Here is a 27,284-nt window from a genome sequence, read left to right as displayed (position 1 = left end):
TCTCGAACTCGAAGCAGAGATTTGTTGGAAGTGTGTGAAGTTGCTCCATCCTGCTGGAACCATGTTCTTTGGTTGTAACCAGGAAGGTTTCGCAGTTGGTGTACGAAAAACTCGTCTAACATCTCCACATAACGCTCTGAATTCGCTGTGAGTGTGCCTCCCCTTCCATCTTCAAAAAAGTAAGGGCCGACAATTCCTCGCGCCGACATCGCTGCCCATACGGTGACTTTAGGTGAATGTAGCGGTTTCTGATGTTTTTGTTTTGGGTTGGTTGCACTCCAGTAACGGCAATTTTGCTTGTTTACATGCCCATTCAGGTGAAAATGGGATTCATCGGAAAACAAGATGTTGGTGAACGTTGGAAAGGGCTCAATCATCTGATTTACAAAGGCAAGCCTCTGACCAGCATCTTAAGGCTTAAGTTCTTGCACTAACTGAATTTTGTACGGGTGCAGCTTTAAATCGTTGTGTAAAATGCGGCATAATGAAGATCTGTGCACATTTAAAGCAACAGCACGCTTCCGAATCGAGAGGTTTTGATCATCTCGAATAGACTGAGTAACACTGTTCACGTTTTCGACTGTTCTTGATGTTCTTGGCCGCCCAGATTTTGGTTTCTCCAGAGTCTCTTCAAACTTCTTAACCCATTTTGCAATGAGTCGAGTGCTAGGCGCATCATTTAAGTGACGAATATGTTGAATACTACACAATTTTTTACGCGCTACAGTCGCCGAATTATCGTTTTTGTACAACTCACGTACGCACAACGCACGGTCCGCACCAGAGAAACGCTCCATAGCGACTAAATTCCCAAGAGCCAGACTACCGACTGACATACCCCCCGCGCCCCTCAGAATAGTTGCTTTCGCGTAATAAAATAAGCAAATGTGAACTTACTTTTGAGACACCTTGTATTTAATTGACAACAGTTATGGGAAAAAATAAAACCTCTGCTCCATGTAAAAGAAAAATGATTGTCGAATACTTCAAAAAGTACTAAAATGTTATGAAAGAAAGAAACCTTTGAGAACCTACCTCGAAAAAAGTAACGAAAAACGACTCAGGCTCAGGAGGACAGAACATTAGTTTGGCTTTCTAAAGTGGATCCATTTTTAACATCCGTTCAATTAGATTTTATTTTTTATGAAAAAACAAACTGTATATACTATAAAAATTACTGAATGTTGAAAACATTTTCTGTGAAATAAAATAAGTCTAAAGCCAATATTTTTAAATTTTGAAAAGTTATTTGAGCCGAAAGTAAATTTTTACTAAGTTTTAGTATTTTTTTTTAGAACTTTGTTTTTTGTAAAAAAAACTGTCAATTCGAATTTTTTAAAAATTTTACCAAATGTTGAAAACAATATTTCTTATAAGATAAAGTTAGTTTGAAGCCAATATTTAAAATTTTTGAAGAGATATTTGAGTCGAAAATCAATTTTTACCAACTTTTATACATTTTTTTCTCAAAATTTGTCCTAATGTTGAAAACAATATTTCTTATAAGAAAAAATTATTTGGAAGCTTATACCTCAAAGTTTTTAAAAAATATTTGAGTCGAAAATCATTTTTTACCAACTTTTGTTAATTTTTTTTTCGGTTTTTAATTTTTTGTAAAAAACTGTCAATTCGATTTTTCTCAAAATTTGTCCTAATGTTGAAAACAATATTTCTTATAAGAAAAAATTAGTAAGAAGCTAATATCTCAACGTTTTTAAAAGATATTTTAGTCGAAAATCATTTTTTACCAACTTTTGTTAATTTTTTTTTCGGTTTTTAATTTTTTGTAAAAAACTGTCAATTCGATTTTTTTCAAACTTTAACTGAATATTGACAACAAGATTTTTTGGAATATAAACTTAAACTTAAGCCAATATCTCAAAGTTTTGAAAAGATATTTGAGTTGAAAATCAATTTTTACCAACTTTTATACATTTTTTTTAGATTTTTATTTTTTATAAGAAAAAACTGTGAATTAGATTTTTCTCAATATTTTATCAGATGTCAAAAACATTATTCTTCGTTGCACAAAATTGTTTTAGAGATGAAATCATATTTCAGTCGTACAATTTTTGAGGTGACAAATTTTTTCAGTTTTATTGATTTATAAAAAAACCGTTATATTGATTTTTTTCAAAAAATATACCTATTTGGTATCACGTTACAATATATTATATAAAATTTAATTCAAGTCTCTCGCGTTTTTGGTTCGTAAGATATTTAGGGTTAACCAACATTTTCACCTTTTTTCAAACTGCTATGGTAAAAAAAACACCCACGCAATTTTCTTGAGAGCCCTTTCTGCATCTTTCTGCCTTATTATCTGTATAACAAAATTTTTTTGAAGTCAATACCTCTACTAATTCTTGAGCTATGGAGGACGAAACGACGCGAACGTACGTACACACGCACGCACATACATCTTTCTAAAAATCTTTTATTTCGCGTCTAAGGACCTTGAAACGTCGAGAAATGTCAAAATTTTCAATTTGACAAATCGGACCCATTACAATAACTTCCTATGGGAAGTTAATAAAATTTGAATGAAGGAGTCGCTAAACGTAAGCCCACCCTGTCAAAAAAAAATATTGCTCTAAGAATGAGGTTTGCTAAAGAACACCTTTATAAAAGTCCAAACTTTTGGAATTTGGTCGTGTGGAGCGACAAATGTGAAGCGTCCTCCATTGAAAGAATTTAACCCGTAATACACAATAAAAACTGTAAAACATGGAGGGTTTTCCGTGATGGTTTGGTGATGGTTTGGGGATGTTTTAAATCATCAGGAGTTGGTCTTTTGGTGCAAATTCATAAAAGTATGATAGGAGAAATGTACAAGGACGTTTTGGACAGCCATTTAAGTAGGGATTCTGCTGACAATTTACCGTTAGCCTGGATATTTTAACACGACAACGACCCGAAGCATTGCTCTCGGGTCGTTTAATCCCGGTTTGAATCAAATTCAATCCAAGTCCTGGTGTGGTACTTCTTTGCAAATGGCTTAATTACGTTTTTCCAAAATCGATTAAAACAACATATCACTACTGTAATAAGTTTTTGAAAGATATTTTTTAAAAATAAAATATCATCTAAACTTCTAGTTACTAAATGTATATTAATAAATTAATTTATCATTGTTTTAAGTTTCTTCATTTTTAACGAAATATTTTGCTACATATTGATGGCTAAATTGTATGACCACTACTGTATGTGTATAGATTTTATTTGCACAGAGTTAGTCACTCTGATGAAGTTAACCCTCGTGATTTGAGATAGTTTACCTAAAAACAAGCATGCAAACAATATATAAAAATAAAAGATATGAAATTTCTTTGATAATACGAACCCAAGTACATTTTATACCGAACCCACCAATTATGCTCCTCGGTAGAGAGTTGCTATCGTAAAATTTAACAACATCTTATCAATGACACTCGCTAATGGGCCATAATTGTGTAAATTACCCGAGCTGTCTCTGTCTTTTCTGTACAGGGGTTGGTTATTATTATATTTTTGCTATAGGTAAAAAAATATATTCTATTCTTTTCATTTCTCAAAAGGTGATTATTTACTTTGTTGTTATGCTCGTAGATTGTATGGATGTGCACAGCACATAGTATATTTAATAAATTAAATAGTTGTTATTATTGGAAGTAGATATACTTACTTGTTGATTAAACCTGTCAGGGGCTCCTTAGGCAAGCAATTAAAAGCTATAAGAACCTTGAGAGAGAAGAGATACTTTGTGCTTTAGTTGGAACTCTTTTGGGGAACCTACATTTTGAATAGTTTCACAATAAATTTGCAACTGATATTTCTTGAAATCAATTTTTTTCATTGAGGTAATTTCCAACGAAGCAACTTAGATATAAAATGACTTTATTCTTTGGTCAACCCACAGATGAATAATTGGGGCAACGATTTACTTGTAAAAATGTACAGTTGTGTTCATAAAAATAGCAGTGCTTTCCAAATAAAACAAAAAGACTAAAATATTTTTTCATAATAACAGAAAATAAGTAAACGGTGATTTTTTAAGAGCTTGAGAACTTAAAAAAAAAAAACGCATAAAATTTGCAAAATCTCATCGATTCTTTATTTGAAACGTTAGATTGGTCCATGACATTTACTTTTTGAAGATAATTTCATTTAAATGTTGACCGCGGCTGTGTCTTAGGTGGTCCATTCGGAAAGTCCAATTTTGGGTAACTTTTTCGAGCATTTCGGCCGGAATAGCCCGAATTTCTTCGGAAATGTTGTCTTCCAAAGCTGGAATAGTTGCTAGCTTATTTGTGTAGACTTTAGACTTGACATAGCCCCACAAAAAATAGTCTAAAGGCGTCAAATCGCATGATCTTGGTGGCCAACTTACCGGTCCATTCCTTGAGATGAATTGTTCTCCGAAGTTTTCCCTCAAAATGGCCATAGAATCGCGAGCTGTGTGGCATGTAGCGCCATCTTGTTGAAACCACATGTCAACCAAGTTTAGTTCTTCCATTTTTGGCAACAAAAAGTTTGTTAGCATTGAACGATAGCGATCGCCATTCACCGTAACGTTGCGTCCAACAGCATCTTTGAAAAAATACGGTCCAATGATTCCACCAGCGTACAAACCACACCAAACAGTGCATTTTTCGGGATGCATGGGCAGTTCTTGAACGGCTTCTGGTTGCTCTTCACTCCAAATGCGGCAATTTTGCTTATTTACGTAGCCATTCAACCAGAAATGAGCCTCATCGCTGAACAAAATTTGTCGATAAAAAAGCGGATTTTCTGCCAACTTTTCTTGGGCCCATTCACTGAAAATTCGAAGTTGTGGCAGATCGTTCGGCTTCAGTTCTTGCACGAGCTGTATTTTATACGGTTTTACACCAAGATCTTTGCGTAAAATCTTCCATGTGGTCGAATAACACAAACCCAATTGCTGCGAACGGCGACGAATCGACATTTCACGGTCTTCAGCAACACTCTCAGAAACAGACGCAATATTCTCTTCTGTACGCACTGTACGCATTCGTGTGGTTGGTTTAATGTCCAATAAAGTAAACTTGGTCACAATCGCATTAATTGTTTGCTCACTTGGTCGATTATGTAGACCATAAATGGGACGTAAAGCGCGAAACACATTTCGAACCGAACACTGATTTTGGTAATAAAATTCAATGATTTGCAAGCGTTGCTCGTTAGTAAGTCTATTCATGATGAAATGTCAAAGCATACTGAGCATCTTTCTCTTTGACACCATGTCTGAAATCCCGCGTGATCTGTCAAATACTAATGCATGAAAATCCTAACCTCAAAATAATCACCCTTTATTATGGATTTTTTACCGGTAGCTTTGTCACAGTAAAAACCGTTTTTACGAAAGTAGTTTCAAAAGTCCGTGCAAAGTCAGACAGATGGCACTACTGGTGCATATCGAGGTTATTTACAGTTAGTAGCTTAAAAGAATACACACCAAGTCTAAGCCAGGTCGGTCTATTGGTTTGTGTTTGACATTCGTTTGAATTGAGGAAGTCAAAAAAATGAACGATAAAGAATTACTTTATGAAAGGCAAAACTGCTCAGGAGACTAAACAGAAGCTTGATAAACATTATGGTGACTGCGCACCTTCTAGTAGAACAGTTTACAAGTGGTTTCAAAATTTTCGGAGGGTCCATATGAGCACAAAAGACGCTGAACGTTCTGGACGCCCTTTTGAGGTTACAACTCCAGAAATAATTGATAAAATCCATGATATGGTGATGAATGACAGAAGAGTGAAGGTGCGTGGGTTTGCTAGTGCTGTGGGTATCTCGAGTGAACGTTTACATAATATTTTGCATCAACATTTGGACATGAGAACGCTATCCGCAAGATGGGTGCCGCGATTGCTCACGATTGACCAAAAACGAGATCGTGTGCAATGTTGCAAGAATGGTATGCAGCTGTTAAAGCAAAATCCGCAGGACTTAAAGCGTCGTTTCATCACTGTGGATGAAACATGGATACATTGCTACACTCCTAAGGGAGAAACGAGGAGGCGATTGCAGAAACCAATGGCTACTTTACAGACTTGGACAAATCCTATTATTCGGAAAGGATCAACAAACTAGAGCAGCGTTGGACGAAGTGTATAAGCCTGAAAGGAGACTACGTTGAAAAATAAAAAGGTTTATCCAAAAAACTTAAGCAGTATTTATTTTCGCACGGACTTTTCAAACGACCCTCGTAAATATATGGCTGTTCATAAAAATAGCAGTGCATGACAAAGTACTGGACCTATTACATAAGAAGTAAGAAAAACTGTAATAAGTGATATGAAAGTTTACAAATAATTTTAGCTTACAATTAGTACTTTGTTGCATAACCATTGTTTTGTATAACTGCTTTGCATCTACGTGGCATCGAGTCCACTAAAACCTGACACGTCTCGATTGATATTGCGTTCCACGAATCACGCACTGCTTCCTAAAATTATTTCGAATTCTGGGATTTTGACAAATTTGCGATGGGGTTAAAGTCAGGGGATTGAGCTTGCCTCCAAAACGGATAATTTCTTCTGCGCAAACCATGATTTTGCATTTTTGACGTATGCTTTGTGTCATAGTCTTGTTGGTATACCCAAACCAACGGCATTTCCTCTTCAGCATAGGGCAATTTTCACATACTCGGTTGCATCAATTATACCCCCGATGGGGTAAATAGGCCCGACCCCGTAGTATGTGAAGCAAGCCCATATCATAATTTTTCATCCATCATGCTTCTCTGTTTTTCTCACACATTCTCGACGATCATTGGATCAAAAAAGGACGACTTTGCTTTCATCACTCTACAGAACATTCCTCCATTTTTCTTTTGCCCATGCTCTAAGCACTTTGGCAAACTCCGTTGTCTTTGCCACATGCCTTTTCGTCATGAATGGTACCTTGCTTGGACTTCGGGCTGGTAACTTCGCTCCTAAAGACGTCTTCATAGTGTGACAGCGCTAACAGGCAGTTGAAGTCTGTTAAAGGACTTCCAGGCAATAACTCAAGCCAATATTACTGCTATGCGGAACCTCATGGTCTTGATGAAACGTTAGATGGTGAGAAAACAATAGAAGAAATAATAGCTGTACTGGAAAAGTCAAAAAATGGAAAGGCACCAGGGATTCCGTATGAGTTCTATATAAATTCTCCGCACACATGCATAAATAAAATAAAGGAACTCTTCAACAAAATCTTTTCAAATTCTGACATCCCTTCCTCTTTCAAAAAGACGGTAATTTGTCCAATACACTAAAAAGGTCCCTTAGACATCGCTGAAAATTACCGAGGTATATCGTTTCTGAATGTGTTAACAAAAATATTCTGCGGTATACTAGTAGAGAGACTTGAAAAAATGGGTTGAAAGGAAAAACATTTTGCCGGATCTCCAAGTCGGATTTCGAAAAAAACTTTTTAACAATAGACCAGATCTTCACTCTTTCATCAATCATAAAACCTTTTCAAGCAAGGAACAAAAAAGTTTATTCTTTTTTTGTGGACTTCAAAGCGGCTTTTGACCTTGTAAACAGAAGCACGCTCTTCTATAAGCTCTCACAACTGGGTCTATCTTCGAAGTTTTTGAAAGTAATTAAAGCGATGTATACTGGAACTAATGCAGCAGTCTGGGATGGGAAGATATTTTCAGAATAGTTGGAAATATGTACCGGAGTAAAACAAGGTTGTCCACTCAGTGCCTTGTTGTTTTCGCTGTTCATAAATGACATCGAGGAAGTCTTACCTGGAGTAATACAAATATCTAATTCTGTTATAAATGTGCTACTGTACGTTGATGACCTTGTCCTGTTGTCGGAATTACCAGAAAACCTATAGTTGATGATAAATCGCTTAGCAAATTACTGTGATAGCTATCTATTAATAAAGACAAGCCAAAAATATTGATCTTATCTTACGATTCCCACGAAACCGTAGCGGAAAAAGATGACACTTTAATGTAAATCTTTTAGAAATATCCAAAGAAATTAAATATTAAGGTGTAAAGCTAAATTCAACCCTAAATTTCGACAAACACCTTATGAAAAAAGCCAGCGCCTCTTAAAGCTTGTTGAATTTATCATGGAAAAATGTTTTTTCAAACGACGGAATAATCCTTTCAGCCAAATATAAAATATTTGATGGCGTTGTGAAATCAAATCTCTGCTACGCTTCTCAGGTCTAGAGTGCCGATGAATACGAAGGAGAAAACTCCTATTTATGGATATTTATTTTTTGGAAACCGGAATACCGAAGATTGGTAGATGAAAAAATTGCAAGATATCGGTAATACTTGTGGAGAGATACTGTATATAGATTTCAACAATTTAAACAACTTAAAGGAACAACTGTTCAATCTGTCATGCACAATTTCACAAAAGTTGGACTAACGCCAATGCGTCCTCGCTGACCGATTGGCAATGTCAGGCATATCTAGCAAACCCAACTTATAATTCTTCTGCCAAATCACCTTCTAGTGGTGCTTTAAACGTATCCAGGAGCTCTCAACAACGTAGAGTAGCTTTGGAATTGCAAAGAGCAGAAGAATAACGCAAGCTAGCTCTAGCTGAGCTAGCAATAAACAATAAATTCTTGAAAAAGAAATATCAGATTCTGGCCGAGTAATGCGAGGGAAACGAAAGCAAGAGCAGCCAGTCTGTGTCTGTGAACGCATGGCTTGACGGCCATAGAGAATTTGATGATTTTAACAGCACAATAATTCCACAAAAAAAGCCTAACCTCAACTCCGGAACAGAGAAAGATTTGCAGGATTTCCATTCCATGCCAACCGGAGAAAAAACCGATACAAATCTAATTGAAGTAAGCGAAAGCGTCAGTTTTTTTTGCCATGAATTCAACAGAAAAACCACCTATAACCACAATAACATCCAGTCAGCCACAGGGAGTCCCCGAAGCTCCTTTGAAAAATATAAATACTTACCTATATACTGCTTCATTTGTTCCAAACGCAACCGGAATAAACAGAATAACAAATACAAATTGGACATGTTGTTCCAGCAGCTACAGAAGGCGGATGTATTCACCCTCAAATCGTCAATACTCAAGATGAAATTTCGTCCCAAAAGAGCTGCCTATATTTTCCGGCCAACCGGAAGAGTGGCCAGTCTTAAGTTTCACATTTGACTGGTCTACAATAATCTGTGGGCTGACCGATGCCGAAAATCTTCTACGGATACAAAGGTGCCTTCGAGGAGAAGCTTTTCGCTCAGTACAACATATCCTTGTTCATCCATCCTGCGTTCCTGCTGCAATTTCACTTTTAAAACTTCTTCTTGGGCTACCAGAAAAGATCCTGCAGTCTATCAAAATAAGAATTAAATCTACACCACCGATAAATACAAATAAATTGGAATCATTTACTACCTTTGCCATTAATGTTAAAAGCCTTATGGCCACCATCGAAGCATGGGGACTGCAAGAATTACAATTTACAATTTACAGTTTTATTATTAATTTACTCAGTAAGATACAATATCTTATAAGCTAGAGTAATTATCAGTATCGCAATACTATAATATAAAAATATGTATGCTATAGTGACATATAACTTACAGTAAGCTAATCTGTTAGATTATATAAGCATTTGAGCAAGTATATTTCAATTATAAAGTTATTAAAAAAAATAAATTTTTAAAATATTTAATAATTTACAAATAGCAGAAAAAAAAATTAATTTACAAAAAATCATCATCTTCATCATCATCATCATCATTAATGTGTCTCAAAGTATTTCTTTAGATCTCTTCCAAACTGTGTTCTACAGCTTATCATTCTAATAGAACGAGGTAGAGAATTCCATAGTCGAATTGCATGTACATAAAACTGACGTTCCGATACTAAATACGAGTAGCGAACTGGAATGAGATCACACGATCTACTCGATTGTGGAAATTTAATTTTACTATATAAATATTCCGGTTGACGGGTTTGCATTAGATTGTGAAGAAGGGTTAATGTGCGATATCTAAATAAGTTGTCCAACGATATACCATACATCGATTTTGAAAAATGTGATATGTGTTCATATCTTCGTATACCATATACATAGCGAGTTATGCTGTTGAAAGCAACATTTAGCCTTCGTTTGTGCTCATAGTCACAATTGCTAAAAACCTCGCTGCAGTAGAGCATAATAGGGATGATCAAAGCTTTAGCTAAAATCAAACGAGTTTTTAAGGGTGTGATATGATAAGTAGCCCACAACAAACGAAGACTACCATAGACCTTACCTAACGCAAGTTTTATATGACTGTTCCAGGTTAAGTTTGTATTGAAAGTAAGACCAAGAATTTTTGCAGAAGCTACAAAATCGATCACAGAATTGTTAAGATATATTTCGGGGAAATATGAGGTATCTATATTAGTTCTTGAAATCACTAAGCACTTTGATTTCTTAGGATTTAAACATAAATTGTTATTACGAGCCCAATTTACAATTTTATTCAGATCTTCATTAACTTCATGTGCACCATTCCTAATGGAAAACTGTGGTACAGTTGAACATCATCTGCATACATGTGTATGGATGAGCTAAGCGACAAAGAAGAAAGATCATTTATATACATTGTAAATAGCAAAGGGCCCAAAATTGAACCTTGAGGAACACCACAATGCAAAGGAAGAAAGGAAGACATTGCATCATTAGCATGAACTGCCTGAAATCTCATAGACAGATAAGACCGAATTAATTTTGTTGATGGCGCAGAAAAATTAAAGAGATGTTCAATCTTTTCGCAAAGTTTCTCGATATTGACTGTATCGAAAGCCTTCGAAAAGTCTAAGAGAGTGAGAATGGTCACTTTACCATCGTCTACAGCTTGCCTTATGTTTTCCACCACTTCAATTAAAGCCGTGGTACAGCTGTGCCTCGGTCTGAAACCAGACTGATTGGATGATATCATTTTGTTATTGTTCAGAAAAGAGCGCATTTGGTTATTAATTAATTTTTCTACGGCTTTTGAAAAAAAAGGCAAAATGGCGATGGGTCGAAAATCAACATAATCACGATTCTTAGGAATAGGTATCACCTTAGCTAGTTTCCAAACAGAGGGAAAGGTACTGGTCATAAAGATTGTGTTAATTGTGTGCGTTATGTATTTCAGAACGTAAGGTAATATGGCTTTTAAGAAAACTGGATGTATACCGTCAATACCCACGGAGTTAGATTTGATGGCTAATATGCTTTCTAAAACATCAGCCTCATCAACCGCAGAGAAATAAAAACGTGAAGGCAGTTCATTCAAAGGATAATCAGTTAAATGCGACACATTAGTACTATTTTCAAGGCCTTCTATAGTTACTGAAGTGAATTTTTTATTAAGTTCGTCACAGTTAACAGATACACATTTCTCGTTGACTTGCTTGCCCACACCAATGTCCCTAAGATTCTTCCATAGCTCATTTTTGGCAAGTGACGGATCTAATTTTGGTGCGTAAAATCGTTTTTTTGCCTCACGAATATCACTAATCACTCTATTTCTTAAAACTTTATATGCATGGTATAATTCATCGAGCCTAAATAATTTCCAACGTTTGTATGCTAGATTACGTTCCCTTATTAAAGCCTTAATATTATTGTTAAACCAAGATTGATTTTTCCTTCGAAACTGCTTTATAGTCAGGGGAACATGTAAGTCATAGAGATAGTTTATATTCGTTTGAAGAAAAGATATTTGGTCATCCACAGAAAGGATACCGTATATTCGAAACCACTCAATATTATTCAGATCTATTTCTAACTGCCGTCTATCGACATTTTTAAAATCTCTAAAGCTGTAATTAGAAGGTTGATAAATTGGTCTACATTCAAAGGTTAAATAAATTAAATCATGATGAGAGAAACCAGAAGCAGGTAGTTGATCATAAAGAAGAACTTTACTAAGATGACTAACAAAAAACAAGTCAAGTAGAGTGCTATTGTCCTTGGTAAAATGAGTAGGTGTTAAAGTATTTACTGGAAATAGGCCAAGAGGTGCCATTCTATCCGTAAGCTCAGAGCTCTTGAGGACATTGTTATTAAAATCTCCAGCAACGATGACACATATAATAGTTCATCCAATACTGAGAAGAGAGGTGATATGTCTATATTGCGATGAAGACGATACACTGACCCTAACATTATTTTATTGTTATTACACCTTATTTCAACAAATACGTATTCTATATCACTACCTGCTTGAGATTTACGTATTAATTTGCAATGTAATTCATTTCGTGTGAAAATAGCAACACCCCCACCAACCCGACCAGTTCTGTCGCAACGAAAAACATTATATCCTTCCACACAACACACAGAATCCACAGAGAACCATGTTTCACTAACGCAAACCACGTCAATCTTTGAATTTATAAATAAATACCGAAATTCATCTAATTTTGGACCCAAACTTTGCGCATTGATATGGCAGACTTTCAATCCAGTATGCTGCCCACTTAGGACTTGTATCATTGAACGCAGGGATTGATTCGAAAACTCAGCTATAGATTCTCTATTACGAACATTAAGATGAGCTGAATAATTCGTCACTTCTCCAAGAGCTTATAGAAAAAATGTCTACGCAATACCAACTTATCTGGGGAACACATAAATTAGATTTATTAAAATTAAATCAGAGACCTAACCTTTTTGAGTTTTCCAATTGGATCTTTTATTTTGGACTTTCTGCTAGCAGTGTGACCGTGACAAGAACCAATGTATCAGCGAGCGAAAACAAAAAAAAACAACGAAATTGATACTTTTGTTAAGCTAATGGCTAAATTCAGGAACCAAACATTTTTCTCTATACAATGTTTAAGTTTTGTTGACTTAGATCAAAATGTGAGTAAGCAGACTGATAGTGATAGTACTAATAGACTCCTAAAAGTTGAACTCGAAACAACTACTGCAAAAAAGCCCGACAATTCTTCATATCAGATCCTCTCTATATTTCAAGTTTTGTGCGTTCTTCGCATTAATAAAAATGGAAACAAGAAAAGTATATTTAATTTTTGAAAAAAGCTACTTTTCAAAACAGTGTCTTTTATTTCTGCGTAAAATGCATCAAAAACCCTTGAAAATTTAACAAGCTTTTTTGTAAATTAGCTCTTACTTAAGCTGTTAAATGACTTCACAAATTAAAGAGAATTTAAAATTAAGCGACAAAATGCGGATTAAAGAAAATGCTTGTTGAATGTGCGGAACTATCGTGTGGAATGGTTTTACTTCATTTCATTTTCTTTTCCTTTTTCTTCTTAATTTTAAATTTTAAATAAAAAATGGCCGGATGGGCGGGAAGTTTGAAATTTATACCAATACAGTTTACAATTCATACAATTCAGTTCACAATAGTGCAATTTTTTAACTGATATAAATGTATTTTAATTTAAAGTTAAATTCAATATTTAAGATTTTATAAAGTTTCGTACTAACGAAACAACCCTGTTAACTATTGTGATTTAGCTTTTAAATATGGCATATTTGAAAACTGTTGGAATCTTGGAATGCTTTCATCCGTAGGGAGTCATCATAAATTGCTGTACATTGTACAACAATGTTCTATAATAATTTGATAACTAAAGTAGTCGCTTTAGCCCATGAAATAGGTATACGTAAGGGTAAAATGCACATTATGTTATTTAAATTTTGTTAGCTCCTTTACAAAACATTAAAATACATTTTTAAGCGTTTTAAGCGTTGAGTAAAAACTCATCTAAAGTGTGACCCACCCCCCTGATTAAAAGTCTGGATCCGCCCTGGAGTCGAGTCTTTTTCTTTGACCCACTGAACATGGATCTTTTGTAACTTAACTTCATTTAAATGATAAGTTTATCTTTTGCTAAGTTCTTATAATTTCTTTAATAGCAATTTTCATTTCAGGTTAAGAACTTGAGCTTTACGAGTATACCTTTTGATGCCTTAGGTTGAATATTGCTATCCTTATGCCAAGGCTATATTATATACATACATATATATAGTAGCATATTAGCAAGACATATATATAATAACAAATCTGTCCCTCGCAATTATAAAGATTATATTTTTCATGTGCGGATATACATAGTCTTCTGTCTAATTGAATTATGAAAAGCCAGATAGGTATTTGTGGAAAATAAAACTAAATTTGGTTTCAAAAACAAAAATATATACAAACAAAACTGTATCCATCATAATCGCGCACCTTGTATTAAATATGTCATACGACTATGACGTTCTTTTTCTTCTTCATAGGAAAATATTGAATAATACTATAAAAAAAGTTTTTCGCCCTTATAGACACAATTTTTCTTCTTCTCTTTTATATTGAAAAAAAAAGTATCTGTCTGATGGTTATAAGTGAAATAATATAAATGGTTCATAAAAGTCTAAATAGTTTATGTATAGAATGTATAATAAACTACGCATTGTACTTTGGCCATGATTTAAAAAGTGAACGTCTGAAGCCATATATTTTGTAATATAATTTTCTGTCTTTGCTACGCTATGTTAATTCAAGAATTTAAGAGTTACAATTATTTTAATATCTAAGGGAATAGACAAACAACCTTTCGAACCTTTTTATCTGTTCAAATGTCACACAAAATTAAAAAATTAAAAAAATCTAAACCCTAAAAGATTAATAGTTCAGCGAAAAAATGCTATTGTTTGTTTCTGTGTTTTAATGCGATTTTCTCAACCTAGGTATTGAACATTAAGCATCTTTTTCGTCTTCAAAGCTTTTCGACAAGATTCTGAAGCCTTTGAATATTTAATGAAATTTTGTACGAAAATATCCGAGACCATAGTAAAAGGTGGCGTTTATGTCCAGCAATGACTTTTCAGTGCTATTCAATCTTCAAGAATGGCTGGTCTAGCTTGAAGTCACTAGTTCAAAATTTGTTTGGCAACAACTTATAAAAAAAATCTTAAACAAATAAATGCAAAATTCGTAAAGTTTGTCGACTTCCATTTCATTTAATAAGGACTTATAACTTGTTCCTTCGATAAAAAGTCTTTTTTAAATACATTCCTACTGATTTTTCTGAAAATGGGACATTATCCCAAAAAATGGACAGTATCCTCTCTTTCTGCACATATTGCACTCTAGCCGTAAGTTTTCAGTTCTAAGTGGAATGAAATTTAAATCGAGTAGTACACTACGTAGTCTGACCATCATAGAGATCAGATAAACACATGGAATCCTGAATATACACTGCCAATCACTAGGATGAGGCCACATATTTTTCAACCGATTTTCGTTCTTTATACCTGCTGGAAAATTCGTACCTTTAAAAAAAGTAATAAAATTAAGGGGTTAAATAGAAAAAACAATTGGAATTTCCCTACATTAATTAAAAAGCTACTTAAAAACAGTATGAAAAAGTGCGTCACTTGGATGAGGTCACTTGAAAAATCTTATAAAATATCAAACAAATCAAAGAAATGTTTACAGTTTTTGGTTTTCAAACATTTATTTATTAAGTTTTTCTCAATTAATAATGAGTATGCCCCCCATATTTCTATATGACCTCTATTAGACGGTTTGGAATGGAATCATAAAGTTTTTTTAAATAGTCAATTGAAATCTCGTCCCAGGCATCACGGATAAGGAGTCCTTGTCTTCAAATTCTCTACCGCCTTCATAAACTTTTCGAGATAGCCATGCCCATACGTTTTCGATTATGTTCAAGTCCGGTGAATAGGGTGGCCATGGCAAAAGCTCTACGTTTTCTGATAAAATCCAGCTTTTGACAAAACTGGAAGTGTGGATGGGGGCATTGTCTTGTTGGAAAATCCAAGGCAGAGGTCCAAAAATATTTTTCATCTTCGGAAATGAGCGTTCCAACAAGTATTTGTAGCTGTTTCCGTTCATTGTTAGAGAAAGAAACTCCAATTCGATTTTGCCATAGTAGGTGATAGCTTCCCACACCATAACACCTGATGTACGGCTGTGATGTCTTCCCAAAATTAGTTCCTCTTTTCTTAAATCATGGAAATAGAAGTTGTAACCATCGGGGCCGTCAAGGCTAAACTTTTTTTCATCCGAAAAGACGACGCGTTTCCATTGACTGCTCCAAAGTTCTTTGCAAAGTTCATTCGCAGCTCCTTGTGTACTTGCTTTAGAACAGGTTTCTTTTTGAGTTTTCTTCTCTGGATAGTACCATCTTTTCTTATTATCCTTCGGATTGTCGAAATACTGGCTGATACTCCGCTTTTGGACCTTATTTTAGAAGCTGATTGAGTAGAATTCGAAGCAATACGTAAAACTAACCGCTTTTCTCGGGATGTTGTTGCTTGGGCTGTGCGTCCTTTTTGGTTTTTTCCATAGTTTTGAGGATCAGCAAGATAGTTGTTTACAACTGTCTTACTTCTGTTCAGCTTCCTTGCTATTTCTCGGCTTGAGAGTCCCATTTCCTTGAAAGCATCGATTTGTCCTCTTTCTGCTACTGTCAACGTCTTTCCGGAACCCATTTGTAGTTGAAATTTAATAAAAGTAGTTATTTGTAAAATGTTCTTAAATATTGTAACCCAAATTTTGAAAAAAATTGCTGATCTGAACTTCTACAACGAAATATTCGCAATAGCCTCATCCTAGTGACTCACTTTTTCATACCCTTTTTAGGTAGCTGATTCATTAATGTAGGGAAATTCCAACGGTCTTTTCTAATTAACCCTATAATTGTATCACTTTGTTTTAAGAAAATATGTACCTACTCTCATGTAGTAAAATTTTCCGGGTTAAACAAATTCCAACAGGTATCGGACCGAAAATCGGTGGAAAAATATGTGGCCTCATCCTAGTGATTGGCAGTGTATTTGTTAACAGCAAGGTTATGATTTAATCTTTATAAAAGGTGTTCTGTGTAAGGATTTAGACGCTCCAAAAATATATTCAGTTCCAGGTTTCTCATCAAACTTTAAAATGACTAGACAAGATGTTTTTAGCATCTGATAAAACCTCGGCAAGACCTTGTCACCTTGCCTTGTAGTACCCGCAATGTGATGGTTAGTGCGTTGGACTGTCATGCAAGGGGCCTTGGGTTCAATCTTTACCTGTGCCATCTAACTTTTTTCATGGGTACTACCTCTTGCGAGGAATTCACAAATCCTCCAAGAGTAATTCTTGTCATGAAAAGTGCTTTCTCAAATAAGCCGTTCGGATTCGGAATATAAACTGTAGGTCCCCTCCATCCCTGACAACATTACTCGCACACAGGAATGGTTGATAGTTGTTTGTCACTAGGCACTGGTTCTTCATGGACTGTTTCGCCACCTAATTTATTTATTTTTAAGACCTTGCCACTCTCGGTATCAACTTGTTTGATCTTGTATCGCTTTTACGACCCGTGAATGAAAAACTTAAAGCAAGAAGACTACTTGTAACTTCAACTTCTTATAAATAAAGGAGAGTGGCCGGTTTGCAGGATAGCATTAGGAGTTTTTCAGCCGAGTTGTACTTTTACCACCCCATATATGCTCTCAGAAGGAAAATAAAAACTAAAAACAATATTACAAAAAAAAAACAATTTTGTATTTCGAATTCCATAATATTTTTGCGAAATTTTTACAATTCTTATTTGAAATTATTTGACCCTAATGATTATCAAATTGGACTTTCAAAAATGCCGCAGTCATTTATATCGCCTTAACCAATTCCACATTAATTGATTTTAAACTGGTAAAACGTACTTTTTGGTACATTAAAACCGATCTGTCAATAAAATGATTTTTACAACATTAAAGACACAAATGTATTACAGTGCCATTAATCAAATTTTAATCTAAAACTGTTTTTGTATTCCAGTGTTAGTTTTTATTGTTGTCATTGTCCAAACTGAGTTTTTTTTAATAATTCAATAATGAACTGTCTAGAAGTTCAAATCTGCGTAGTTGAGTACGTATCAAGACCATTGGTCAACAGGTTTTTGTAACTAATAATCAATGCCATTCCGAAGGTGCTTATAAGTACGAATTTGATTTCAAACCTTTTGAAACTAAAACATCCTACAAAACATGATGTAAAGCTTAAAGGCAATGTAAATTTAACTAGTTTGTTTTTAATTAGGAAGCAGTAATAGCATTAGAATGTTTTGACAGGTCGTTTATAGCGATCATTGAAAATTACATTTTCCGGATTGGCCAGTTATAGCTATCATTGGTCTCATTCACAAAGCTAGTGGCTACGTAGTCAAGGGATTCTGATTGGCTAAATCTAACTACAAAAGTAGTTGAAATTTCCCCTCCGACGTAGTTTAAAAATTTCTGCTACAAAATTAGTGGAGAATGATTTTGACGTTTCACAATCAGCTGCTCGGTAAGGACACAAGAATTCAAAATGAAATGAATCTTTCGGAATTTAAATACAAATATAAATCAATCATATTACATACATATATCTTCTATTTGGTTTTATTGAATTTAAAAAGAAAAAAAACTATTTAAAGTTCTGAAAAGACAAATGTTTCTTATTTTATATATTTGTATTTGTCATTAATATGACAGTTTCGGATTGACTAGCTTTGTAGTGCAATTTTGCATTCACAAAGCTATTTGAATTTTGACTACGTAGCCACTAGCTTTGTGAATGCGCCCATTGGTTTTCATCATTGAAACTAACAATCTGAATTTTTTGACAGGTTATACCTTTCATTCATAATTTCTGTCATCGAAACAAAATTTCCTAATTGGAATCCAGCATTTCCTGATTGGAATCAAGCATTTCCTGATTGGAATCAAGAATTTGAGTTTAGAGTTGACCATTGAAAGTAAAACTGACAGGTGGAAATAATAACAAAATCCGAATTGTGAAATCAACAATCAGCTGTTCATTAAAAACGATTTCATCATTGAAAAACGAAAAATGAGCTAAAAGCAATATTCTATGTAGAATGTTGTAAATAACCTATTTTTTTTACAAAATATCTTGACTCTCTTTATAGCTTTTTAAAACCAAAGATAGCTTTAACTGGTCCCTAAGAAAACCTTATTAGTTGTTTCCAAAATAATCATGAAGGAAACACTAGACCATTTTTGTCAATCGAATTTTTAAATTATGTCAAGGCAACGTTAAGAACGGCTATGCTAAATTTGCGCACAGCATTATTTTTAAGGCTGTTGAAAACCTCATATAGACTCAAACAAAAACTCGTAACTAATAAAAAATTTCACAAACTTGATATTTAAAAGATTTTAACAGAATCTAGAACATGCAAAATCATAATCATATCATCATAATTTGTTGGTAAGAACTGTCTCTTCTTACATTTGCCTTTAATTTTATTACAATTGATTTCTTATGGTTTTTTAAAAGAGAATATTTTCAAAATTGTATCTGATGAAGAAATTATAAGGAAAAATTCAAATTCGGGACAAAATTGACTAAATTGGAATCCAATATATTTTCAAATGGGTCTTTGAATAGATCTAAGTGAACAAAAATTTGTCGAAAATTTTAAATTTACTTTAATACTTAAATTTGAAATGCATCAAACGCACAAGTCGCTTGACTTAAATTAAACTATAAGCTTTAACTTTATTTAATAAAATAATTAATTAATCCATTAGAATGTCTATGACCGAACCTGACAAAACAACAACCTCATGACGTTCATATTATTAGATACGTACTTATGTACTTTTCAGCTTAACATCAACATGTAAGAAAAAACACGAAACAAATTGAATTAAGTGTCACAAGTAAAAACATATCTCACCAAACGATTAGTTTGGTTTTGTTTCTTTTTTAGTTTAGTTTTTTCGTCTTGTATTTTTATTTTCTTTCTTGTTTTTTTGTTTGCACAATTACAACGCCTTAGTATCTGCTGACATATCAAAATGAATGTACTCGTACTTTAACTTTGTTAGCATTTAAATGTGAAACACCCTTAACGATGAGATCTCATTATTCTCCCCTAATGATGTCACATTTAACACACTAAAGTAACCGCCCTTTTCATATAAATGACCACTTTAAAGTAAAATGTCAGACTATTTAAAAAGAAAATTTGTATCTTTCATCCGTTCGCCTCTTATCTTGTCTTTCTTTTTAGATATAAGATATAATATAATACATAATAGGTACTTGAATAATGTGATTAAATGCGTACTTCTTTTTTTATACTTACAGAATGACACTGAAATAAGTCAGCTACGCATCAAAGTACTTGGAGGACAATCCCTAGCGAAAAAAGACATATTTGGAGCTAGGTAAGTGTTTGCAGTATGTGTCATCATGTCAATCAAGAGCTTAACTATATTTTTGTTTTTCAGTGATCCATATGTCAGAATCGACCTCAACACAATACATGGTGATATAAACATCGACTCGGTCCTAACTAAGACTAAAAAGAAGGTAAGAACAATTGGAATACCCCAACATCATTCATAAGAGAGTTGTTGATTAATTAATTTTCTTTCTTTTTTCTCTTTTCCATTCAAACCCAAAATCAATTACGGACAGACTTTGAATCCAATGTGGAATGAGGAATTTATTTTTAGGGTGGGTACATATTTCTACCAAAGACAAAAAGACAATTGCACAATTTTTCTTATGTTGATCTTATTTTTTAATTATCTTTTTTTTGTATTGCAGGTGAAACCAAACGAACAAAAATTAGTATTTCAAGTATTTGATGAAAATCGTTTAACCAGAGATGATTTTCTGGGTATGGTCGAACTGACACTGGTGAATTTGCCCAAAGAACAAGAAGGACGAACTATTAATCCAAAAAGTTACTCATTGCGGCCTAGAAGGTCAGTAGGGTATGTTTATGATTTGGCATTTGATTTAATTTTTATTTGTATTTTGCTTTTAATTATATACGATTTTTAGCAGCAACAACAAAAAATGTAAAATTTAATTATGATTTTTTATTAATATAAATAATTTAGAGTATAATTCATTAACTTATCATGTAAGAGTTCTGGAGTTTATTTCCAGTTCTAGACCACAGTACAATACTTCATATCGAATCTTTCCATTGATTTTAAATGTTCATATAAAAAGCTCTATTCGTAAAAGAAACTGCTTAATTTTATTTAAAAAACTATCTTAATACTTTTGTTGTTGCTGACAATTTTCTTTTCATTTCAGTTCAGTTGAGTTGCAATAGATTAACTTATTTCAACAAAATTATGATATTGTTGGCGGCTAAAAAACTATAATTTATGTATCCCTTCAAACTATAATCTTTCTTTTGTGTTGTATTTTTGTCTTATTTCAAAAAAAATGATAAATAAATATTTTATGTTGACATCTTGTATTTAATGTAAACAAATTAATTTAAATTTCAAATTTATTTATAGCGCTAAATCCCGAATAAAGGGCACATTAGACATTTATCACGCTTATATTCGTGACGAAGTAAATGCCTCACCCGATGGAGATTGGGATCATGTAGAAAATGTTTCTATAACTGGAACACAATCAGGGGTATTTTTTTTTTGTTATATGACTAAAGCAATTTTTTAAGCTTTAAGCTAATGTTGTGTTTTTTTTTTCCATTAAATTTTTAAGAATCCGTTTCCACACACAACATCAGAACCTCTGCCTCAAGGATGGGAAGAAAGACAAGATGCAAACGGAAGAACGTATTATGTCAATCATACGGCTCGAACAACACAATGGAACAGACCTCTATTGTAAGTTCAATTTAAAGTGTCCCTCTCATGAGTCATGAGTACTCAACGTGAACACTTGGAAACGTGAAAATCCTAGCCAACAAAATTAGATACACTAGGCTAATAAATCTTCACGTATCCTTCACCTTATATTCATATTGTACCAGATTTTGTAGCCTTTTCTTTAACTTTTTAGATCAGCTTCAAATTCGATTTCAGTTGATGCTGCTGCATCTGATTTTCAAAGACGGTTCCACATCAGTGTGGATGACTCAGAAGCGCAAAGAAATCCGGTAAGTTCAATTTTGATTTCATTTAAAAAAAAAAAAATACTTTTTTGTGCATGATTTTGATTAATCAATTTGAATGTTTAAATTTTTTTAAATGTACATAATTATATATATTTTTTTAACATTACCTACCCAAATTTTGTGTGTGGATAAAATACAATTTTAAAAAAGAATGCAACTGTATTGGTTGATGGGGCAGCATCATCGAGATGCAATAATGATAGTGTATCATCGAGCCCATCAAGCAGTTGTTCATCCTACTCGGGCTCTCTTAGTAGAAATGCCATTACAGGCGGTGTTGAAAATGATAATGAAAATGAAGAAGACGATTATGCCAATGGCACAACTACCGAAGATGCAAGCAATAGTGACGATATCGAGGATCAAAATAGTAGTAGCTTGGTTGAACTTCCGCGCATCACCAAAACTTTTGTAATTAAAAAAACAAAAATACAAATAATAATAATAAATTATGATTATGCCAAATGTCGTCTGCAAGTTAGAATCTTTAGATTTAGGCTTAGATTTATTTCGTAAAAAAAAAAACAAATAGAATAAAATCATTAATGTTGAGTATTTTGTTTAGGACTCCATCAGTCAAGTTAGCCTAGACGACACCACCTCACAACAGTCATTATCGTTGACTTCATTAAATTCGGATACAAATAGAAGGTTGATTAAAAATTATCATTTTTTTTTTCCAATTTCTGCTCGATTCATTTTTTTCATTCATTCATTTATCAGTCCTAGACCCCAAGTCATACATCATCAAGCCCCCAGTGTACCAAGTTCATTGTCCAGACGAGCAATGGAAAATGTACGAAATAGTAACTACGTCAATGCTGAGACATCATCAGCTACGGCTTCTCTAACCGTTCCTAGTTGGGGATCTTCTAATAACAATAATAATAACAATAACAATGACAACGAACAAAGGCAGGACTCTATCGATCGAGCGGTTAGAAAGTTTATTAAAGTTTATTTTTTGTTGAGTTAAATTTAGTAATAGCTAAAAGTGTAAACTGTCCTTATTATAATTATTATCACTCGTTTTTTCTGTGTTCATCAATTGTGTTACGTCCATAGTATTGTTTACCACCAGACCGTTTTCGAAAACGGTTCTAGAAACGTCTTGAGCTGTTTTTGTTTCTATTGTTTTGATGAAAATAAAGTTAAGCAAAGTTTAAGTTTGTCAAACAGCATTAATTTTAGTTTTAAATTTTACTGGGCGTTCAGCCTTCAGCTGAAGGCTTTTTAAAATATTGTCTGTATAAGTTTAAAGAGGGCACTGTCAAACTAAAGTTTAAGAAAACCATACCATAGCATCGGTTAGATTGGATTGGAATATTATTTAATATTTGGTCACTGCTTGCACGGATTCCAAATTATCCAACTTATTAATTGAACATATTTTGTTTGCTTATTTCGTAAAATTTAAAAATACTACACTTTCACTAAACCCACTTGTTTCTGTTGTTTGTTTAGAAAACAATTTAAAATGTATATTTTTATACATAAATTCATTCGCTTCACATAAAACCTCGTTTAAATAAATAAAAAAAATTATATTTTTAAATTTTGTTTTTGTTTAGGATGATATCAGGGAATCATCTACCAATGAATTTGTATTTCGGTCTTTATCCCCTGCTTCATCTTCAACGGATACAATTGAAAGGTTTATTATTCAAACGCTTATCTTTTCTTATTCAAGATGTTTTTTTTTTAATAAGTATAATTATTTCATGTGCTGATTAGATCCTATACTAGTATTATGACTGACTTAAGGCCAGTACGTGAAGGGCCAATTGTACCGATGTCACAACGTGTAATAGAAACTTTACGCAGTCACAACTATAGCAATAATAATCGACATGTTCCTTTTCTACCGGTTAGAGCTTTTCTTATTAATAAATTTGGTTGTTTGGTTTGGTGCAGAGCTGTAAAAGAATGCAATCATATGGTATTTCATCGCGAAAAGTCCCATTCATTTAACTGAATTTTGGGAATGCGTAAACATTGCTTAATGCAATATTTTAACTTCAAAAACAAATTCCCAGTTAATTTTGAAGTCTTTTGTAAAAAAATCATTTAGAGCAGTTAAAAGACTTAAAGTCAATAGAATGCATTACTTTTTACTGCAGTAAAAAGACTTCAAAGCATTCAAATGACTGCATTACATTGAATGCAATCAAAAGACTTAATGAATGCAAAGAATGTAAAAGACTTTTAAAAGACTTACAAGAATGCGAGCAGTAAAAAGTAATGCATTCTTTTGACTTTAAGTCTTTTAACTGCTCTAAAAGATTTTTTTACAAAAGACTTCAAAATTACCTGTGATTTTTTTTGAAGTTAAGTACTGACATGAAGTCAAATTATTCAAAATGTAAGTCTTTTCAATCATTTAACTGCAATACAAAAATGATTGCATTTTTTACAGCTCTGGTTTGGTGCTGCTCTTAATTATACGATCTCATAATTTATTTGTCGTTGTCATTCTCCTAAAACTCATATTCGATTAGCATTAGTCTGACAGTTTAATTCAAAAATTTGCGTTCTTTTTTTGCATGCTTAGAATTAGCAAATATGTAGTTTTCTTAAATTGATGCAAGAAACTATGAGTTGTAGTTTTTGTTTCTTTAAAATGTTTCCTAAACTAAATTTCTTAGATTTTTTCAACTAAAGGACTAAAATCAGTCAGAAAATAATGTACTCAAAATTACCATTCTAACCGGTCATTGTATGCATTTAGTTAGCATTACTAATCTCCTTGAATAACAGTATTATAAACTTGGCCTAAATTCGGAAAATGCAAACATTTTATAGGAAATTAGAAAGATAAATATTTTCATAATTGTTTAAGGTACACCTTTTATTTTATTTTATTTTCAAAAGCAATATCAACCTAAGCAAAGTATTGATTTCTCTATTTCTTTGAATATTCTTTAAAGGAAGACTTAACAAATAAAGTTAATCGGAGAGATTAGATTTTAAGAAAAATATGAACTTAAAAAGTTGGACGAAAGGAAACTTTATTTTAAGAATTAAGGGAAGTTATTATCTTAAAGATTAAGAAATTCGGACTTATATCGCACACAACTTAAGTATAAATATCATTTTAGGGCTTGAGAACTTTAAATAAAAATACAAGACTGGAATATTCTTGAAATAAACGTTTTATTATAATCTGGAAGATAATTTAATTGCATTTATTATTAAATATGTTATCCGGCATAAATCCGACGTGACTACGAATTATATAGTTGAAATGATAAGTCCATATTTTTACTACTTTTTAAGTCTTGAATAAGAGCTTGCAAGGCTTCGAGAGACACTGGTTTGTCGACCTAAGCAAATGATTTACCAAATCCCCATTAAAAGTAATCGAGATTCCTTAAGTCGCATTGGGCAGGTTCAGACAACATAAGGTACTTCATTTGCAGTAAACTTCATTCTTTGAACGTACATTTTAACCAAGTCAACTTGTTAGTTTTTTAAGTGTCATGAATTTCAAATTCAGAACTTTACTTCACAAACCTCTATTTCAAGTTCATAGTTGAAAAACTACCAAATCATTATTGTCTACAGAACACTCCTCAAACAGGCTACAAGTCCATCATCTTTATTACTTATTTCTTTTCCAAATTTTTTTACAGAAAGCATTAAATGATGGTTTGCAGAAAAGAAATAAATAATGGAGTAATAAAGTTCAGCTTTCGGTTGAATGAAAAAACATGATCAATTGTCATTTTGAGATAAGTCGACTTGACTTGATAGTCAGGGATATTTTTCTTGACTTACTTTCCAGTCAACTTTCGAATAAAGTTGCCTTAATCGGAAGGCAATTTTTTGGCAGCTGGCCAATCAGATACTAGAAACTTACCTTACTTTCAAGTCTCTTATGTCGCCTGAACCTACCCATTGTCTTGGCATTTAACGATCATCATGAATTGTCAAACGTTATTGAACAGAAATGTCATCTTTTTACCTTCTCAACTCATAACCATTAAAACTTGAAACGCAGCTAAGAAAACACCCTCTATTTTGTAATTCGTTCTGCATTTGATCAATTAGGATGAGCATTTTATTCTTATTGATAACTTACTTTAGTTGGCGCTAAAGCAGCAGCACATTGTGCTCCTGGGCCTCAAGTAATAACTTTCGCCAGTTTACTCGATCTCCCGCTTGATACCTCCAGTTTCGAATACCAAGTTGACGTGCGTCGGCCTCAACTTGATAACTCCACCGGAGTTAGAGGCCTGACTCTGCTTATTGTTCCCTCAGGCTTGGTGTTGAATACTTTACGGACTTTAGCTTCTATGTTCATTCACTCGACATGCCCTAGCCATCTTAAGCGTTGAACACGCAGTTTTTTGACCAGTGGCAAGTTGCTGTAGAGCTCGTATAACTCATAATTATATCTTCTCCGCCAGTTGTTACTTTGCCTGTCGACTCAAACCGGACCATAGATCGTACGCAGAACCTTTCTCTCGAAGATAACAAGAGATCCTTCATCCGCCTGGGAGAGGGTCCATGCTTCTGCACCACACAGCAAGACTGGGATGATTAAGGTTTTGTACAGTGTCTCTTTGGTATTTCGCGATAGGACCTTATTCCTCAACTGTTTGCTTAGGACAAAGAAAAAGCGATTAGCAAGGGTTTGATCTCCGCGCTGATATCATTTGCAGAATTAACAGCAGTGCCCAGGTAAACAAATTGGTTTACTACCTCGTAGTTATACCTGTCAATTGTTACGTTTTGACCAAGTCTACGGTGTCAATCTATGCGTTCAATATCGTGTTGGCTAGGATATCATGGATAGGTGTATTTTTTGATTCTTGATGCTTCGAAGTCAAAATTGTTGTAAGATGGATAATTCACAAGATTCGTCGGACGATGGTGAATTGGCAATTAATAAATAAGAGATAACCTTAATCTGTAATCTATGTTAAATTTCCTCTTAGCTCTATAAAAAAATCCTAACAGAAACGAAGACTATTATGTAGTGACAATATCTAGATATAGTTTGGAAGAATTTCGATCTAATTTCCGAATAAGCAGAAGTTGCTTTGCGGTAAGATTTTGAGTTGGTTTATTCACAGTAGATAAAGTTTTAGCTTAATGATGGGACAACTTCAACTAATATTTTGTATTTATTTGTTTACCAACAAATACAAAAAGTTGAAATCAATTTTCAAGTTTCTTGAAATTTAACTATATGTTGAATCAGCTGTTCTGTCAGATACCTACATACCCCAGAAATTCTTGGATACCTTTGGATTTTTTTTTTGACATCTTAGCTGTTTTTGATCAGCTGTTATTTTACATGTAAAACACTTACAAAAAGGTATCCGGATACCCTATCTGTCTGAGATTGAACGCAGCCTATTTGACCACAGTAAATA

General features: G+C 33.5%; 1 protein-coding gene across 6 annotated transcripts in view; it reads left to right on the top strand.

The window, feature by feature from the left end:
* LOC129944184 (E3 ubiquitin-protein ligase Nedd-4) overlaps positions 1–27,284 on the top strand; it is a 62,317-nt gene that overhangs the window by 30,363 nt on the left and 4,670 nt on the right. For 2 of the 6 annotated variants that reach the window (XM_056053426.1, XM_056053429.1), the window contains exons 2-10: positions 20,100–20,179; positions 20,243–20,324; positions 20,433–20,471; positions 20,565–20,734; positions 21,278–21,404; positions 21,489–21,613; positions 21,789–21,885; positions 22,469–22,554; positions 22,627–22,840. In XM_056053426.1, coding sequence (XP_055909401.1) covers positions 20,100–20,179; positions 20,243–20,324; positions 20,433–20,471; positions 20,565–20,734; positions 21,278–21,404; positions 21,489–21,613; positions 21,789–21,885; positions 22,469–22,554; positions 22,627–22,840 — 1,020 coding nt within the window. Of the gene's footprint in view, positions 1–20,099; positions 20,180–20,242; positions 20,325–20,432; positions 20,472–20,564; positions 20,735–21,277; positions 21,405–21,488; positions 21,614–21,788; positions 21,886–22,468; positions 22,555–22,626; positions 22,841–23,474; positions 23,558–23,637; positions 23,771–27,284 lie in introns of all 6 variants that reach the window. The other 4 variants (XM_056053427.1, XM_056053428.1, XM_056053431.1 and 1 more) reach the window with 4 other exon arrangements.

This window comes from Eupeodes corollae, chromosome 2, assembly GCF_945859685.1.
Source record: "Eupeodes corollae chromosome 2, idEupCoro1.1, whole genome shotgun sequence".
NCBI lineage: Eukaryota > Metazoa > Arthropoda > Insecta > Diptera > Syrphidae > Eupeodes > Eupeodes corollae.
Note: the sequence above shows the minus strand (reverse complement) of the source record. Positions and strands in the feature narration are given on the sequence as shown.